The 18,024-nt window shown below is 35.4% G+C and overlaps 1 protein-coding gene across 5 annotated transcripts in view; it reads right to left on the reverse strand.

Annotated features, from left to right (window-relative positions):
- LOC124368794 (endoplasmic reticulum junction formation protein lunapark-B) overlaps nucleotides 1-18,024 on the reverse strand; it is a 69,732-nt gene that overhangs the window by 5,361 nt on the left and 46,347 nt on the right. For 2 of the 5 annotated variants that reach the window (XM_046826169.1, XM_046826170.1), the window contains 4 exons: nucleotides 15,791-15,856; nucleotides 14,227-14,334; nucleotides 10,368-10,568; nucleotides 5,231-5,431 (listed from right to left, as the gene is read on the reverse strand). In XM_046826169.1, the coding sequence (XP_046682125.1) occupies nucleotides 5,231-5,431; nucleotides 10,368-10,568; nucleotides 14,227-14,334; nucleotides 15,791-15,856 (576 nt within the window). The remainder of the gene's footprint in view (nucleotides 1-5,230; nucleotides 5,432-10,367; nucleotides 10,569-14,226; nucleotides 14,335-15,790; nucleotides 15,857-18,024) is intronic. The other 3 variants (XM_046826171.1, XM_046826172.1, XM_046826173.1) reach the window with 3 other exon arrangements.

The following is an 18,024-nucleotide window of genomic DNA, read 5'->3' on the forward strand; positions in this document are numbered from 1 at the left end:
AAGAGGTTATTCTCAGGAAGAAGCCAGGGAATCGACCTTAAAACCAATTCCAGAAGAAAAAAATAAACAACTGATCAATCAAAAGGAGGGGAAATAATCAAAAAGACCTCACTCCGATGGATCAACACCGGAAGCTCATCGGAGAAAGAAAACAAAGAACGAAGAAAGACAGGGGGAACATAAGGAGCAATCTGCATAACCCCAGAAACCTTCTTATAAACAAGCAGTAGAAGGTATAAGGGTGGGGGTTCTACACTCCAATTTTCCTGAGACCCTACTCACGACGGAACAGATGGAGAAGATCCAGAGCTTCATCCTGGAAGCTATCTTGGAGGAACAGGAGGGTCCCTACTCTCCAAGATTCTAAAGTATCAACACGAGACAAGGGGTTCTGATCTTCACCTGTGAAAACACCGAAACAGCTGAATGGCTTAAGGGAAAGCAAGATTCCCTTAAGCCTTGGGAAGGGGCCAGTCTGAGGATTGTACCAGAGGAAGAAATTTCCACGTGCAAGAATTGCGACTGTCTATCTTCCTGATAGTATACATGAAACCACCGACAAGATAATGAAGTTCTTGAAGGTACATAACAAAGAGCTCTCTGTCAGAGAATGGAACGTTCTGCGTAGAAGCGACGAGAGAAAGTCAGTACTACTTACCCTGGCAGTTGACTGCGCCACAGCATACAAACTTGAGAAGGAGGGTCCATGGATTGGCTACAAGTTTGAGAAAATTCAGCTTAGACTGAAAAAGAAACACCAAGGTAACACAGAAAACCCTACAATGGTAGAGGAGATTTCAGAGAAATCTGAGACGGTCACCACTGAAAAAAGCATCTCTGAAGAGATGGAAGTGGAGGAGACCACGAAGGTGTCAGAGCAATCTGTACATACCTTACCTGAAAGGTCTACTCCACAAGCCAGTGCAGCGGTCGAAAGTGAAAAACCAACCTGTTCCCTCTTCTTGAAGAGGGGACCCTCTCTTAAAGGACCATCCGTCTCAGCCCGAGGAAGAAAAGGGGACAGCGTCTCCAAACAATCCAAAAGAAGGGACGGGGATGGACCACCAGGGGGAGGTGGGGAAAAAGGCGTAAGTATGCGCCTAATACAGATATTAGGCACCTTCACCATGCTAAGGGCTGATTTATCTTGGGAAGGAGGTTTATCTCAACAGACCTGGATATCGCCCTAATCCAGGAACCTTGGATCAATAGAGGTTGCATCAGAGGATTGACGACTCAGGTAGGTAATCTCATATATGATCGATCAATTGAAAACCCCAGAACTTGTATTCTAACTTCAAAACTAATAACAGCCTTTCCTATTACAGATCTTATAACAAGAGATCTGGTGGCGGCTACAGTGAAAGTGGCATCACTGCAAGGGGTTAGAGAGGTTACTATAGCCTCAGCCTATTTCGCCAACTCGTCAACAAGCTGCCCACCAAAAGAGATAGAAAGACTATTGCAGAGCTGCAGAGACAGAGGTTCAGCCCTCATTCTCAGTTGCGACTGAAATGCTCACCATACATACTGGGGAAGCACAAACATAAACCAAAGAGGTGAGGAACTTCTACAGTTTATGTTCAGCAATGATTTAGTATTAGAAAATAGAGGTTCAAGTCCAACCTTTATAACTAGAACTAGGAAAGAAGTCCTAGACATAACCCTGTCCACAGGACTCAAAAACATAAACATTGTAAGGTGGCACGTCTCTAAGGAGGCCTCACTATCGGACCACTGCCCTATTAGGTTCGACATAGAGGAGATAGGGGAAAAATACGTGACCCACAGGGTTCCTAAATCTACCTACTGGAAAGGATACCGAGTGTCCCTAGTAGAAGAGTAGGAAGAAATAGGACCCTTCCAGAAGAATGAATTTGAATTACAAAGGTCTGCACAAATAGTAGAGCAAGCTATAATAAAGGCCTACGAGAAAAACTGCCCTCCCAGGCAAAACAGGTTGAAGATGGACGTGCCGTGGTGGACTGGGAGGTTGGAGACATTAAGAAATAAAACTAGGAAACTATTAAAATGGGCAAAAAGGACAGACGATTGGCTCCCTTATCTACATGCCCAAAATGAATATAAAAAAGAACTTAGAATGAATAGAAGAAGAACCTGGAGAAATTTTTGTAAAAACATTAACAGCCTTCCTGAGGCAACCAGGCTTCAAACAACTCTCCAAACGGAGCACACTAACCCTATGGGGACCCTAGTAAAGGATAATGGTGACCTAACAGTGAACAGGAAGGAGATCTTAGAACTGCTTCTGGAGACGCACTTCCTGGGGGGTCACCTGACTCGAAATGAGGATACTTATTCTCTAATCGGGGGGGGGGGGGAATCCAGCTGGGGGGTTGCTAAAGCCAGACAGCGGTCTAACAGACTATTTACACATGAAAGAATTAAAAAGGCTATAAGATCATTTAAATCTCCTGGGGCAGATGGAGTTTATCCAGCCCTTCTTCAAGAGGGGCTGGACATACTTTTAAATACTCTTAGCATTCTGTTTAGAAGTAGTTTCGCCTTAGGATACATACCAAAGAACTGGAGGACAGCACTAGTGGTGTTTGTACAGAAAAACGACAGGGATCCGACAAAACCCAACTCGTACAGACCCATAAGCCTAACCTCCTTCATGGTGAAAACTATGGAAAAAAATAATAAACAGACACATAAGGGACATAATATTACTAGATCACCCATTTAGTCCCACACAACACACCTACATAGAAGGTAAATCAACCACCACTGCTCTCCACAGCTTAGTGGGAGAGGTGGAGAACACCTTCGAAAAAAAGGAAGCCCTAGTCAGCGTCTTTATGGACATTGAAGGAGCTTTCGACCGAGTAGCATATCAATCCATGGAGACTGCGATGGAACGTTTTGGAGTTTCCCCAGATGTAGTCAAATGGATAGTAGCCCTCCTAAAAAACAGACAAGTAAAAGCAAAGTACGGAGACGAATCTGCTGCAATCACGAGCCAGAAAGGCTGCCCCCAGGGGGGAGTTTTTGTGATGGTAGTGGATGATCTCCTAAGCAAAGCAGAGAAGAGGGGAAACTAGGCTACTATGTTATGCGGACGACCTAGTGCTTATGATCAAAGGAAAAAACAAAGGCATGCTGGAACGCCTAATACAAACAGAACTGAACTTCATAAGCAACTGGTGTCATGGGGAAGGTCTACGGATCAACGCATCTAAAACAAATATGATTACCTTTACCAGGAAAAGAAAATTCCAGCTAACACAACCTGTTCTGGAGGGAATCAGCATCAACCAAACAAAGGAAAGTGAAATACTTGGGTTTAATTCTGGATGAAAAGCTCACTTGGAACTTCCATATTGGAAACAGGATATCCAAAGCAATAATGGCCCTTGGGGCCTGTAAGAGACTTTTTGGATTTAAATGGGGACTTAAACCCAAAATAAGATATTGGATTTACAAAACCATAATAAAACCAATGGTCACATATGCTGCCTTAGTGTGGTGGCCGAAAGTAGAACAAACAACAGCTGCTAAAAGGCTACAGAGTCTTCAAAGGCTAGCTTGCTTAAGCATCACGGGAGCGATGAGCTCCTGCCCAACACTAGCAATTGAAGCGGTCCTGGGTTACACTCCTCTTGGGCAGGAGGTGATGAGAACAGCCGCTATAAGTGCAATGAAGCTTCTAGGAACAAAGGTAATAAATGCTACCTCCTTAGAAGGCCACATGAAAATATTGCAAAAATTTCCTGAGGCTGAAATGCTAACCAAAGTGTCAGATGCAATGGTTAAGAAATACTCCTATGACAAACCATATACGGTCTCTATCGGAAGTAGGGAGAAATGGATTAAAAAGGAGGCCTACCCTACAAAAGGAGTCCTGAAGTTTTACACTGATGGTTCACGCCTTGACTCTAGGGCAGGATACGGAATACACGGACCTGGAGTTGACATGGCTGTGCCCCTAGGAAGACATGCCACGGTTTTTCAGGCGGAGGTCATGGCAATAGACTCATGTTCCAGAAGACTCATACAAATGAGGACAAAAGGATTATCATACCTAATACTTTCTGATAGTCAGACTGCACTGAAGGCACTGAAGGAATGCTCTAGCAGAGCTGACAATGAATAACAGAGTAACACTCGGTTGGGTACCGGGTCATGAAAGGTATTCATGGGAATAAAAAAGCAGACATCCTCGCCAAAAAGGGAGCGGAATCCACATTGGTGGGGCCTGAGCCAGGTTGTGGGATAGCCTTCTCCAACATTAAAGCTCTGGTCAAAGATTGGGAAAAGAGGACACGACACAATAATTGGAGTAGAGCCTCAGGATTAAGACTATCCAAATTGTTTATCTCTCCTTACGTTAAAGGGTGGACAGCTCTCCTAGACCAGAATAAGGAGGATATAAGACTGATATTAGGAATGTTGACAGGACATGGCCCTCTGAGGAAGCACCTTATGAAGGTAGGCCTCAGTCAGAGCAGCGAATGTAGACTCTGTGGAGAAGAGGAGGAGTCAGCGGAGCACATTTGGTTAGATTGTCCTGCCATCGTAGAGACTCGGGAAAGATTCCTGGGAGCATATCTCCTCAGCCCCAAGGACATTAGAGAACAGGAGCCCTTAAATCTGATTGGTTTTTGCAAAAGCCTCGGCACAAAATTAAAGTAAGGGAGGCGCAAAGGTCCTTTTAGGACTAAGCGTGGGAACAAACTGTCCTTTTCCCTCAGGAAGGAAAAAAAAAGAAAAATCATGGCTACTGTATTTTGTGACACTCAGAGAGTGATTCTCATTGATTTTGTTGATTGTGGCCAAACTGTTGAACTCAAGAGTGGTATTACCAAACACTCTGAAACTTAAGACATGTGATACAAAACGAGTGTCATGGAAAACTCAGTAAGAAAGTTCTGTTTATCTATAAAAACGCTCATCCACACAGCCAATCGTACTCAAAAGCTCTTGGATGGCAAGTTTTCAATTGTCTGCCGTACAGCCCGGATTTGGCCACTAGCGACTACCACCTGTTCCTAGCAATGAAAACGTGGCTAGCTACGCAATAATTTGGCACTGACGCTGAACTGCATGCCGGTGTAAACTGACAATATTATCTTTTAATATTAGTGTTGTTATTTTTTTGGAAGATTATTCCACCAATACAAGTTCACCTGCTTACAACAAAACAATCTAAAAGTATTGAAAACTCCCTACTGTCTTTCACTGTCATTATTGAAAAACAAAAGCTTACCTCGCCATTTTCTATAGTCTCTTGTAAATCTATCTACATGAGCTAGATCATCATCACTATCACCACTATAATCACTACTATCACTATCATCACTGTCATCTCTGTCATGTTGCTCTGTGATAGATTTATTAGAGGACCTACTATTTTTAAGTGGTACATTAGTTTTGGAGTTCCGGGCTAAACTTTTCTGTCTTTGGGTTTCTGTAATGAGAATGTAAACATACACAATGAATAATTAACTTTAGACATTTGCTGGTACATTATAGGAATTGTTACAAGAATATTATGGAATGTTCTTGTGGCTAGATCTATTTATTGCCAGTCATGTTTGGTAACTAAGCCTCTAGTATTATTCACATATTCCTGAGTATATGTGAGGAAAAGTTGGGATGTTTCCAGATAATCAAAATGTCAAAGAAAACTACAATGTGTATAATAGGATATACCCATCATCCCAACCACAGAATCATGCAGTTACTTCTTCACTGCATCTGGACTCAGCTGACAGATGTAACAAGCCTACTCTGCAGTGCTCATGGAAGATTAGTGAAAGGAATTCAAGTTCTTTAACTGACTGGAAACTGAACTGGCAAGATGTGTATAATTGTTTTAAGATTGATGATTTATTTATATTCTTTCTTAGTATATTATTGTGCTCTGTCAACTTTGCCTTTCCTGTTGTTACTAACAACTGTTGTGTAAAATATTCTACTAAAAAACGGCTCTCACTCGAACAAATAGTTTTGAAAAAAACTTGTCTCCATTGCTTTGTAAAACTACAGGATCCCATATTTTGAAAGAAAGATATAACAAATTTAAAATCCTCTAGTGCAAATAATAATAATAATAAAAGAGGCAAAGCTTACTGGTTTGGCAGACATTAAGAATAACTTGAGTGTTCAATGCAAGATCACTAAACTACCACAATAGCTTACTGACTGCTGAAGGATTTAACAGTTATTTTGTAAATAGCATAACAAATTTGATGTCAATATTCCAAACCGTAATCTTGATGTTGGTTCTTATCTCTCTATCATACCAAACACCACTGTGAAATTCTTTTTCTTATGTATTGGTTCCATAGGTTCATAAACCAGTAATGTCACTAAGTAACAGTAATTGCCTAGATATCTTTGACTTTACCAGTAATATAATCAAACTAAGTAGTTATTTTACATCTGAATTATTAACTTACATTATCAATAAATGTATAAGACACTGGTGAATTCTCTAGCAAATTAAAAATTAAATTAAAAACTATAGTGATACATAAGAAAGATAATAAAGACGTGTATTGCAACTACTAGTCGATTGCTCTGGTTCCCACACTCTTGAAGGCCTTTCTTTGAGAGACTAATAAGAGAGCAAATCATTACATACTTGGGAATCTAATAATCTTCTTTTATGATTCATAAAAATTCATACTACTTGTGATGTCGTACTTGTTTTTATAACAGACTGCTTAGATGGCCTTGAAAACAACCTTTTTGTGGCTGCTAAGTGTTTGACCTCTCAAAGACCTTCTACACTGTATTACACTCTCACCTACTTATTAAGATCAAGGCATTAGATTTCCTTGAAATTCAAAAGACCTGATTAATTTGTATCTTACCGATAGATCTTAACTTGTGTATTATAGAAATAAGTACTCAAGTGTAAGGTTAGTAAATCAGGGTAAACCTCAGGGAGCTATTTTAGGACCATTATTTTTGTGAATGATTTACCTTTTGCATAACGATGTGGTTAAGCATTACATGTATGCGGATGATCTAAAAAAAAGTGTAAGATCTAGTCTTTCTTCAGCTGGTAATGTCCCGACAGCTAAACCCAACTTAGTTATTGACTGGTGTTATGCAAATTTGCTCTCCTTAAACTTAAATAAAACTCAAGATCTTCTTGTATCTCTTTGTAGTAATAGTACTGTACAAACTGTTACGTTTCTAAGGATTATGGTACAGTCAAACTTAAAGGGCAGTCCCAGATAGAATCTGTAATACCAAAGCTAACCAGAGAGATTTTCATGATTAGGAGACTAGATAAACCCATATCAATGCACTTACTACTATCTATTTAGTGGAGCTATATACATTGTCATTGTCACAGTATAAGGTACCAGTTTCAGATCTTTATTCATTCGAAATAATATTATGACTCACCCTTTTTTTATATTTTTCAATGTACACCAGGAAAAACTTGAATAATTTTAAATGTAATAACTATATACATAATAATGATACCAGAAATAAATTGAAGTTGAGGACCTATTATCTAACTCGCTGCTCTGGCCAGGATAGTTTTAGGTACACAGCCATAAAAATTTACAACAACCTACCTATTAATATTAAGAATTTAGATTATAATAGTTTCAAGTCTAGGCTTAGGACCATTGTTACACAATGTTGTTTTTGATAAAATAGATGATTTTTATAAATCTAAGTTAGAATAGCTTAACTATATGTTTAAACTTAATTTTTTGGCGTAGCAGTTAATAGTTTTGTAATTGTTTTTTCACAATAAAGATTCTTGACTTTTTGTGACGAAAGATCTTAAACTATTCTAAAAGATGAAATAAAAAACTGTATAGAGTAATTACACAAACATATAAATCGCAAATAGCTAATCTCATACTATAATTCCACGTATAAAATAGATTGAGGATATATATTCTCAATCTACTTCATACATGGAATTACAGTATGAGATTAGCTTACATAACATTATGTTGGAGGCTGAAAAGACTATTCACACTGTGATAGAGGAGACGGAGGAGTGGCCTCCCCATGAGATAACGTTCCGTCCATTTCCGGAAACATCTTTTGGAATAGCTAATACTGTTTTTGGTCCCTTTCAAGAGTAGTTTAAATGTCACATGTTTTACTATGAAATCACAGACACAAAGGTATTTGGAGATTGAGATTTCTCCAAAGATCACCACTAAACCAATGAATAATCGGGATGCCGTTTGAAACTGGTTTTGTACACGAAGGTATTTGGAGATTGAGATTTCTCCAAAGATCACCACTAAACCAATGAATAATCGGGATGCCGTTTGAAACTGGTTTTGTACACGAAGGTATTTGGAGATTGACATTTCTCCAAAGATCACCACTAAACCAATGAATAATCGGGATGCCGTTTGAAACTGGTTTGTTACACTCCTGTTACATTACAAGTAAAGTTAGCAACATTGTAGATGGCTACAGACTGGCTATAAAAGAATAACAGTAATATTGTTAAAAGAAAGTAAAAAAATCCTAAGCCAGAAAATAGAAGAAAGAGACGCAAGTTACTTTTACATTAAGATGGTGCAATTTATGATTAGTTGGGACTTAATTAAAGATTAGTCAAACTTTTAAATACATTTCCTGAAGACAGGAAACATATAAACAATATTTTGCATCATTCAAAGATGAATTGTATGCATTACAAGTGTTATTTGAGGGCATCTTGTAATCACACCAACAGAAAAACAGCTGAAGATAATAAAATGAAATTTTCACAGTATTTATACAAAAGATGAATGATAAAAATATCATGTTTTTTATTTCACAGTAAATTTTCTTAATAATATTTTACTATGAAATACACAATTTTCTTGAATTGTATTTCATTACAATTTAATTTCTTTGTCATAAATTATTAAAAAACATATAATTCCTTGAATCCATAAAAATAAAGTAAATAATTCACATACTAATCATTCAGCTATTTTACTCGGGCCTGGCTACAGCACTATTTACAATCCCTACAATTCCTCTTCAAGTAATAATTTTTTTTTAACACCGAGGAGTAACTTTAAAGGACTGTAAATTAAAGAGGCATTAACTCAACCAAAACAATTGCACCATCTTAATTCCAGTAAATGGCCCAAGATTAAGAAAGAAAATTATAAGATTAAGCTGACATTATTAAACAGCTTCTACACACACAACACGTTTATAAAATCCACACAAAACACAACATAAAAATTACTTAAGGCTTCAAAAATTTGTCATTAAGTACACAAAATTAAAAGTTGATTTGGAATAACCTGATATAAAATAACTGTTTAAGTTGGGGTGAAATAACAAACCTTTAACACAAAAGTTGCTTAACACTGCCCGACTGAAAAGTAGGAAATAATCAACTACCATTGATCCTACACAGTGTCACATTAAAATGAAATCTCTTACCATCTTTAATAAACATCTAACTACAAAACTTACAAAACAGTGAATAACCAAGAAGAAAGCTCAAATAAAAATCTGAATTGCAGAGACAAATCCAACCATAGCAACTACATAGAGACCAACGTAATTCATTCTCTTTCATCTCCATTATTTTAGTGTTGTTTCTTGTCTAGTACTGTATGGGAATAATATTTGTGGTTAAAGTAGTTATTTTCATTGCAAAATATTTAAAAATTAATCTGTTTGATTCTCTGTACATAGTTTGAAGTTTGTCATTGATTATCGTGAAAATCCTTTGACATACATTTATGTAAAAAAACTTGTGGAACATTTCCTAAGTCAAACTTATTATACGCTTTATGCAATGGCTAGTGACTGTAATGCTGCAGCAGAAAAGTGGTTGTCCACTGCATCTTATTTCCACTACCAAGTCCCTTGGCACATAACGTTTTGTAGACAACAAAATGAACTGAGTAATGTTCAATTCTTTCATGTCAGTCCCAATGAACCATATGGTGTATCCTTTGACAGGTGCACTTATGCAGATGAATTGCTGTATTTTTGTAATCTTTTTTTTACTTTGATGGAGTAACACACAAATTGTCCATCTGCGACACCTACAAAATTATGATCTTGGCTTGGTTCTTTTATTCACCAAAAGCCGTTTGGTATTTGATTTATTTAATTTGAGAAACAAATCTCATAACAACCTGTAAACATGGTAGTTTTATAAATGGTTCAAATTTTTCAGAGCATTTCAATACTATTGAACCTGTTTCATTCCTTGGCATTTATAAAGTCAATCAGTTGTTTCTGTAGAAGTTTTGAGATTTAACATCAGTATCGCTACTGTTTCTAAATAATGTCACACCAATAAAATCTTTTCGTACAAGCAAATGTTTAACTGGGGTGTTGATAATTCGGAGGTGTCTTCAAATTTTCAATATTAAAAATTGGAAATAACTTACCTCGCCACCGTTTATTAAAGTCTCTCATAAAATTATCTAGAACAGCTTTTTCGTCAACCTCACTATCGTGATGCTCTGAAACTGATTTGGAAGAGTTGGTATCAAAAACAGCTGATTCACATGATGTTTTAATCTCTTGCATGAAATCTGTTTTTGTTCTGTGACTGAGAATTAACAGGTCCTCTTTCTTTAATTGAATGCCTGTAATGGAAAATAAGAGTGAATAAATAAATATACGGTTCTTTATTACATTTATTATTGACAATTGATGATTTGAAAGGATAACAAGATTCATGACATTCACCATCTTTACGTAAACAAGAACTGAAACAACATTTTGAGAAATTATATCAGCCTTCTTCTTCAGGTATCAAATCCTCAAAACTAACTCTCAGGATTTGTAATCTTAAAAATAGGGCATATAGATATATGTTCTCAAAACATGCTTTAGTTGTTGTAACATTTCAACAATGACAAATGTCTGTAATCATGTTATAGTTTTTAAATATACATATTGTATAAATTCTTTCCGAAACTGTCTTAATAAACTTTTACTAAACTGGAGAAAAATCAAGAAATGCCCTGCCTGTGGAGATGAAGAAGACAGAGGAAGGGAAAGGGAAGTTAAGTGCCCTTCCCTTTTGGTGTTGCATTTATAATGTTGCTTAAACCAAACCAAACCAAACAAATATATTATAAAAAACTAGAAACTACGATTTGTACATTTATTAGGCGTAAAAAATTGAAAACTAATTTAACTTAAACTTTTTTACATAAAATGGGTGATTCTCTTTTGTTGGTAATATTGTTCTTGCTACATTTTTCCTAATATTTCTGGCTCTGGAAAAAAATGTTTTTGACTCATTTCAATTTAAAAAAATCACAAGTTAACAAATTAGGCCAAATTTAATGTCTTTATTCATTTACAGTTTGATATCTGCATACTAATTAGTTTCCATTCAATCTCTGAATGGGAGGAGAAATTTATTGCTTGAATGAGCTATATTGATTTGTAAAGAGTGTTTATAAAAGTCCAAAAGAACACTTATTGGATTATGGAAAAAAAACAGGTAGTTTGCGTACTGGCGATCTATTGTTGTCCACAACGCAGCAGACTCGCAACAATGCACTAAGATAAATATATAAAATAAATTACAATACAAAAATTATTTGTTAAACTACAGTAATATGTTAATTTTGTTATCTATCTAAATTTTTTCAAACAGAAAGTAAAAAATGTACAGCCGAACAGCTGTTGTCTGCGAATAGACTTATTTGGATTCAAGATTCAGCTTCCATACTTTATAAGTTGTAATATTGTGAAATTGTAATTTTCAAAGTGTATTTTCAACTTTTCTGTTTGTATCAAAATCATGTGAAAAGAGTAAAAATCCTTCCCTAGTAAAAATTCCAAGATTATAAAAGTTCAAGCATAATCCACGTTTTTCCTGATTATCATCGTTATTTGCAACCCTGGTTACAGTTCTGTGACAGTATCTGGGTCCGAATATATGCCACTGCTGACCAACACATGAAGAATGCATCAGAAAGTTATCTGCTACAGAAATTACTTAAGTGCAGTTAATTTATGATCTATAGAATAAGTAGACACCAGTACAGAACAGAACTTTCCATAATTGCCCCAGAATACGAACACGATTAGTGTTATCAATTATTGGCTCTTAAATATTTTGTGTTGCCCTTTAAAATAATACAAGAATAGAATCACGACAACACAAGTACAAAATGAATAAATACAAGAAAGGCTGTGGTTTAAGTCACAACGTGGTTACGTTATAGTCATAGTCATTACCAAACAACATTTGCTCCTCATATACATTGGACAATTTTTTTGAACAGTTCAAATATGGTCTGACCGATCGTCACGTATGCGAAGAAGTTGTTCAGATGAATAGTTAATCGGAGAACTCATCGGACTTCTACCAGTCGTCGTCCAGCCAATACCACTGTGACGACGAAAACTGATGTGCCTTATAGATTCAGACGGGTGGCCGTCTGCAGACTCGCGATAATATTAGACTGAATTTATACTGACAAGTAGTAAAGTTGTGAGAGAATTTTTTCAACTACTGTCGCATAATGTGGACAAGATATGTAACACTACTAGCGAGAACTGTCGCAAGAACTTTATGCGGGTGAATTGCTGGTTGTTGCAGGAGTCAATACAAAGTCTGTTTATACAAGGCAGCGATGTCTCTGCAATGTTTATAATTGAAATTTTAATGGCCGACACTGCTCTCTAGTTCTTGCAAACAACTGTTAAGACACTGGTTACGGCAGCGGTCGCGAGAGCTCTTGCACCTGTTTAGACAAGCAATTATTACTGTCAGACAGAAAGATTGAGCAACTTTTTGCCAGTGCAAAGGCAACTAGTTCAGTCGAGATTTGGACATGACCATGATAGCAAAACATAACATAACTTTTTTTGTTTTAACCTATGTAATCTGACACACAATCGAAATGTGTGTGTGTGTATGTGTGAGGAGCAATCATTCATAGACCAACAAAAGGTCTCGGCCACGATACAAGCGGTTAAGTGTTGGGGGATGATTTAAAAGTTTAATGTTTGTACTGCACAAACGGAGAACGCTCAACACTAGACACAACAGTCATGAACAACAGGACGGTATCATATAGTGCTACTGATCCGCTACCAATTCCAGACATTAAATTTTTCTTCTGCCGCTCAGCCCTCTGCTCATTCTGTCATTGCTGTGTTTCATGTCAGACCCAAACATCCCCTCTCAGCATTACTTGTTGCAAACCCACTATATTCTTCTCCAAAAGGTGTCTTATTAGATCTGGTAAAAATTCAACTAACATTCTGGTGTACTCAAAAACCCGGGAAGCATCAAACCAAATTTTTATTGCTTATTGACAATTACATGCAAAATTGTCATAACCGTATAGTATTTATACAAACGATATTATATGTAATATTATTTATACATGCCATTTCAAATTTAATCAAATCTGAAAAAATTAGCATAGCTATTCAAAATACATTTTAATAAACTTACGCCGTCAGGAAAAAGCCTTCCAAGAATTCCTCCAAGGTATAACAGGCTCGGCTCATGACATAATTGTTTAGTTCTTTTTAATATATTGAAAGGGTCTCACTCGTTTTTATAAATTCTGGTAGAGCATTAAAAAGTTTTGGCTCAAGTTATGTGGTTGTAATTTAAAAAACTCATGGTGCTGCATTGTGCACCGTTTATCCCACTCGTACAGTCAAACAGTAGCTTAGTACCGAGGTCGCTTATTTTACTGAATTTTACTTGTTGCCTCGGTGACTACCAGGGAGCGCGGTGGTAGGTTGCGTTGACCAAACCGCACGCTGCATGAACCACGGCGCAGTCAGTGTTAGGGCAGGACCAGTACTAAATAAAAAATTGAAATGATTTTTAAACTGAAGAAAGTACAATAATTACTCCTGCAGTCAAGTAAAATCATAATCCCATTAAAATTGTACTAAAAGTAAATAAGGGTGAATGTTAATAAACAACATATATTTATAAAAAAACAAAAAAGTGGGACTTGATGATTGATTATCCACATATACTATACATTATTTTCTTTCTTAAATCATATCTAAGTAGTTTAATACTAATAAAATATATTATTATAAAATCTTAGTGGATATTATTTCAATTGAATTATGAATCGGATTGAATGTAAGGGAAATTACTTTACTCTTACAAGCAAAGTCTGATAAAAGTTTGTAGATATAACACAGTAGAAACCCATTTAATATTCTAAAAAAATAGATCATCCAAATGAGGTTTTCAACGCATAGTCTTCTACTTTGCAATAAAAGAAAAATAGTGTATTAACTCACCTTTCAAACCTGCGTAACTTATCATAAATTCATCAAAACTAGTATCAGGTTTAGCACAGAGTTCATTTCTACTACATGCTACATCTACTTTTGTTTCATGCATCTTATCTGTAAAAGAAAATAGAATAACCTGTTAAAAAAAAAATACACATGCAGGGGGTTTAAAAACTGATAATGTGGCCATTTACAGACACAAAAATGAGAACTATGAGATAATTTTAAGAAACTTGGGGTTAGACCTAGTTAGTAGCCATCACTCACCTACAGTAATGACAAACTTCTAGTTTCATTATTCTTAACCCAAAAACAGGGAATGGCAAATGAGGAAACTTGTAGATAGACCAAAATTACAAAGCAAGCCAAAATGTGTACGTTGTCCTTACCAAAGTCAAAATACAGGGGTTTCACAAGACTTTCCTTGTTTTCATTTTTTTGAGTTGCACATATATTGATTTATGTAAGGCTCATATTTTCCACGTGTCAATAAAAAAACCAACGCCCCCCCCCCTGTGACACACAAATGCATATTTACGTATTTATTAACATGAAAATGTGTTTTTGAGAGTTAAATAGAATTTAAATTCAGTACAGTATAAAAGGATACTTTGCATAAAATAAATAATGTAAAAAAATGTTCTGTATGAAAGAGAATTTAAATGCTCAAACTGAATATTGCTAAACAATGCAGGCCAATATCAAGGTCATTACGTGAAAGAGTAACACTTTTTAGTTTCAATAACTACAGGGTATCCTGTCTATATGAAAAGTGAAATTGAGTAAGAGGCGTCTTTAATTTTATGTATCATTAGTCCAAAAGATCCTTAATGAATGTGTTATCTCGTGCAATATACATACCTTCTTAAGATAACTGACCCTGGTTCCAAACAATCCACCATCTAAAGTCAGTATCCAATATGCACTCCAACAATAAACATGGCGTTAAAAAAGGAGTTGTTAGTTTAATATTCGACAGTAATGTGCTAAGTCTTTCTAAAATATACCTTTGAATAGGATTTACACGGCATGTTTTAATTAATTAAAAAAAGAGTTGTGAATAAGTGTTAAAAGTAAAAAAGGTAATTTTGTGATCCAGAAAATGAGAAGTAAAGTTGCTTTTATGTCAATTTCTTAAGTCTTTTTCAAACAACAATTCATACTACCTAGCTCACAGTTTTTATAAATATTAGTAACAGTTTCAGAGTTTTAGTTGTTTAATGACATTTCCACATAACCTTTCCAAAGAAAAGTTAGCTAGTGGTTGTTTTCATTGTCTATTGAGAATGCAGAGGTCTACAAAATATGGGCGGACAATCTGACGTGTTCCGCCAACCCTCCTTCCATCATCCATTATCACTACAAGAGGCCAATTTTAATGGTTTGCAATCCTGTTAATCTTGTTGCTTATATATACTATTGAAACCTTTTTTTCAACTGCTAATCTTTATTGTTTTAACACTAACTATCTACACAGCCAATTCGCCAACCTCACTATTATGATGCTCAATTAATTCAGAAGTGTTGATATCACAACTAAATAATTCAGTTGATTTGTTGATCAAGTTACCTGATTGTGTGTTATCTGTTCTTGTGTTACTGGAAACTAACATTTCCTCTTTCTTAATATGAATGCCTGTAATGGAAAATAAGAGTGAATAAATAAATATACAGTTCTTTATTACATATTTTGTTATTGGCAATGGATAATTTGAAAGGATAACAAGATTCATGACATTCACCATCTTTTTGTAAACAAGAACTGAAACATAACATTTTGAGAAATTATATCAGCCTTCTTCTTCAGGTATCAAATCCTCAAAACTAACTTTCAGGATTTTTAATCTTAAAAATAGGGCATATAGATATATGTTCTCAAAACATGCTTTAGTTGTTGTAACATTCAACAATGACAAATGTCTGTAATCATGTTATATTTTTAAATATACATATTGTATAAATTCTTCCCGAAATTGTCTTAATATTAACTTTTACTAAACTGGAGATAAATCAAGAAATGCCCTGCCTGTGAAGATGAAGAAGAGAGGAAGGGAGAGGGAAGTTAAGTGGTGTTGCATTTATAATGCTTCTTAAACCAAACCAAACCAAACCAAACAAATAAATTATAAAAAACTAGAAACTACGATTTGCACATTTATTAGGCGTCAAAAAATTGAAAACTAATTTAACTTAAAACTTTTTTACATAAAATGGGTGATTCTATTTTGTTTGGTAATATTGTTTTTGCTACATTTTTCCTAATATTTCTGGCTCTGGAAAAAAATGTTTTTGACTCATTTAAATTTTTTAAAATCACAAGTTAACAAATTAGGCCACATTTAATGTCTTTATTCATTTACAGTTTGATATCTGCATACTAATTAGTTTCCATTCAATCTCTGAATGGGAGGAAAAATTTATTGCTTGAACGTGCTATATTGATTGTAAAGGGTGTTTATAATAAGTCCAAAAGAACATTATTGGATATTTTGTTGTGTGAAAATAGATTTTCAAGTAGTAAAATATCAAAATTTCACTATATGAATCACTGCAGCCATGTCAAGTAACTTGAAAAGATCCTAGTCAAAACAGAGCAAAGACAATCAATTTCAAATACGGTACAAATACAATAAATGGATACTGTACAATATACATATACCCTTAATTTATTCTCTTAAAGATGTGTTTTAGAGAGCATATCATTTATACTACTCAAAAGGTGAAATAAAAATACTGATACGGTATTGTACAAAATAGAACATTTCTCAATCTATAATATCAATCTAATAGTGTCCCCCTCATTGTCAGATTCCCATGAAAAATCATCAAACACACCCAAACTGTGTTAAGGATGGCTGCACCTTAGTGGCTAAATTTATTTTTCACTTGATTTAAATTTGTTTAAACTCATTTTCAAAGTGAGACATGCAAAGAATTTTATGTAGGGAAGCATAAAAATTGTTTTATTTATAGTAACAAAATGATTGTATATAACTTCTATTCAAAGTTGAACATTTGCAAGAAAACTATATTGTGGGCAAGAATTTTTCCAGAATTTTGATATTTTTTTCTTTCAAAATAGTTTGATCAGAATTTTTTTACCGGTTATTTCCTGTATATAGCCGCGCCGTGCCTCCCAACAGTCCTTGATTCTCACTTAGCACAACTTAACAACTGCAACTGGTAACAATTTTTACTAGTACATATTAGCATACACGTCGACCACAGCAATCAACAGCATCTCCACAAACTCCGTACCAGATCACAGCAAGTTAAGGGCCAAAAATAAGTCTGAGGCCTTCCACTTACATAACAAAATATGATTCAGGAAGATTGACAGTCAACATGTACTAGTGTGTATGTTTTTGCGAGGCGGAGTACAGGTCCAGGTTATATAAGGGATATCTCCGTGTCAAATGTGAACTAATACACAAGTATAAGATCACAAATAGTCAAGTCGTAGTCTTGGGCTTTATCAAATATATTGTTTGTAGTAATTAAGGTCTGGTGGATTAAATATAATATCTTGATGGGATCGGAATGTTACGGTGTTTGAGACGGAGGGGTGATAAGAGTTCAGAAGCCATGAAATAACTTATTGATTATTGTGAAATGCAATTCTTATCAAACCGTAAAAACCGATCTTAATTATAAATATCCCTTCCGGCTTAGTTTGAGGTAAGGTAGTTTTCACATGTGGCTGTCATCTCAAAGTGTCAAACTATAGATGCATTATTAATCAACACTTTTAATATATACATGAGACTGGTGGTAGGATGACTAAAAGTTTTCATGTTAATGTAC

The sequence above is a fragment of the Homalodisca vitripennis genome, chromosome X (assembly GCF_021130785.1).
Source record: "Homalodisca vitripennis isolate AUS2020 chromosome X, UT_GWSS_2.1, whole genome shotgun sequence".
NCBI classification, from domain to species: Eukaryota; Metazoa; Arthropoda; class Insecta; order Hemiptera; family Cicadellidae; genus Homalodisca; species Homalodisca vitripennis.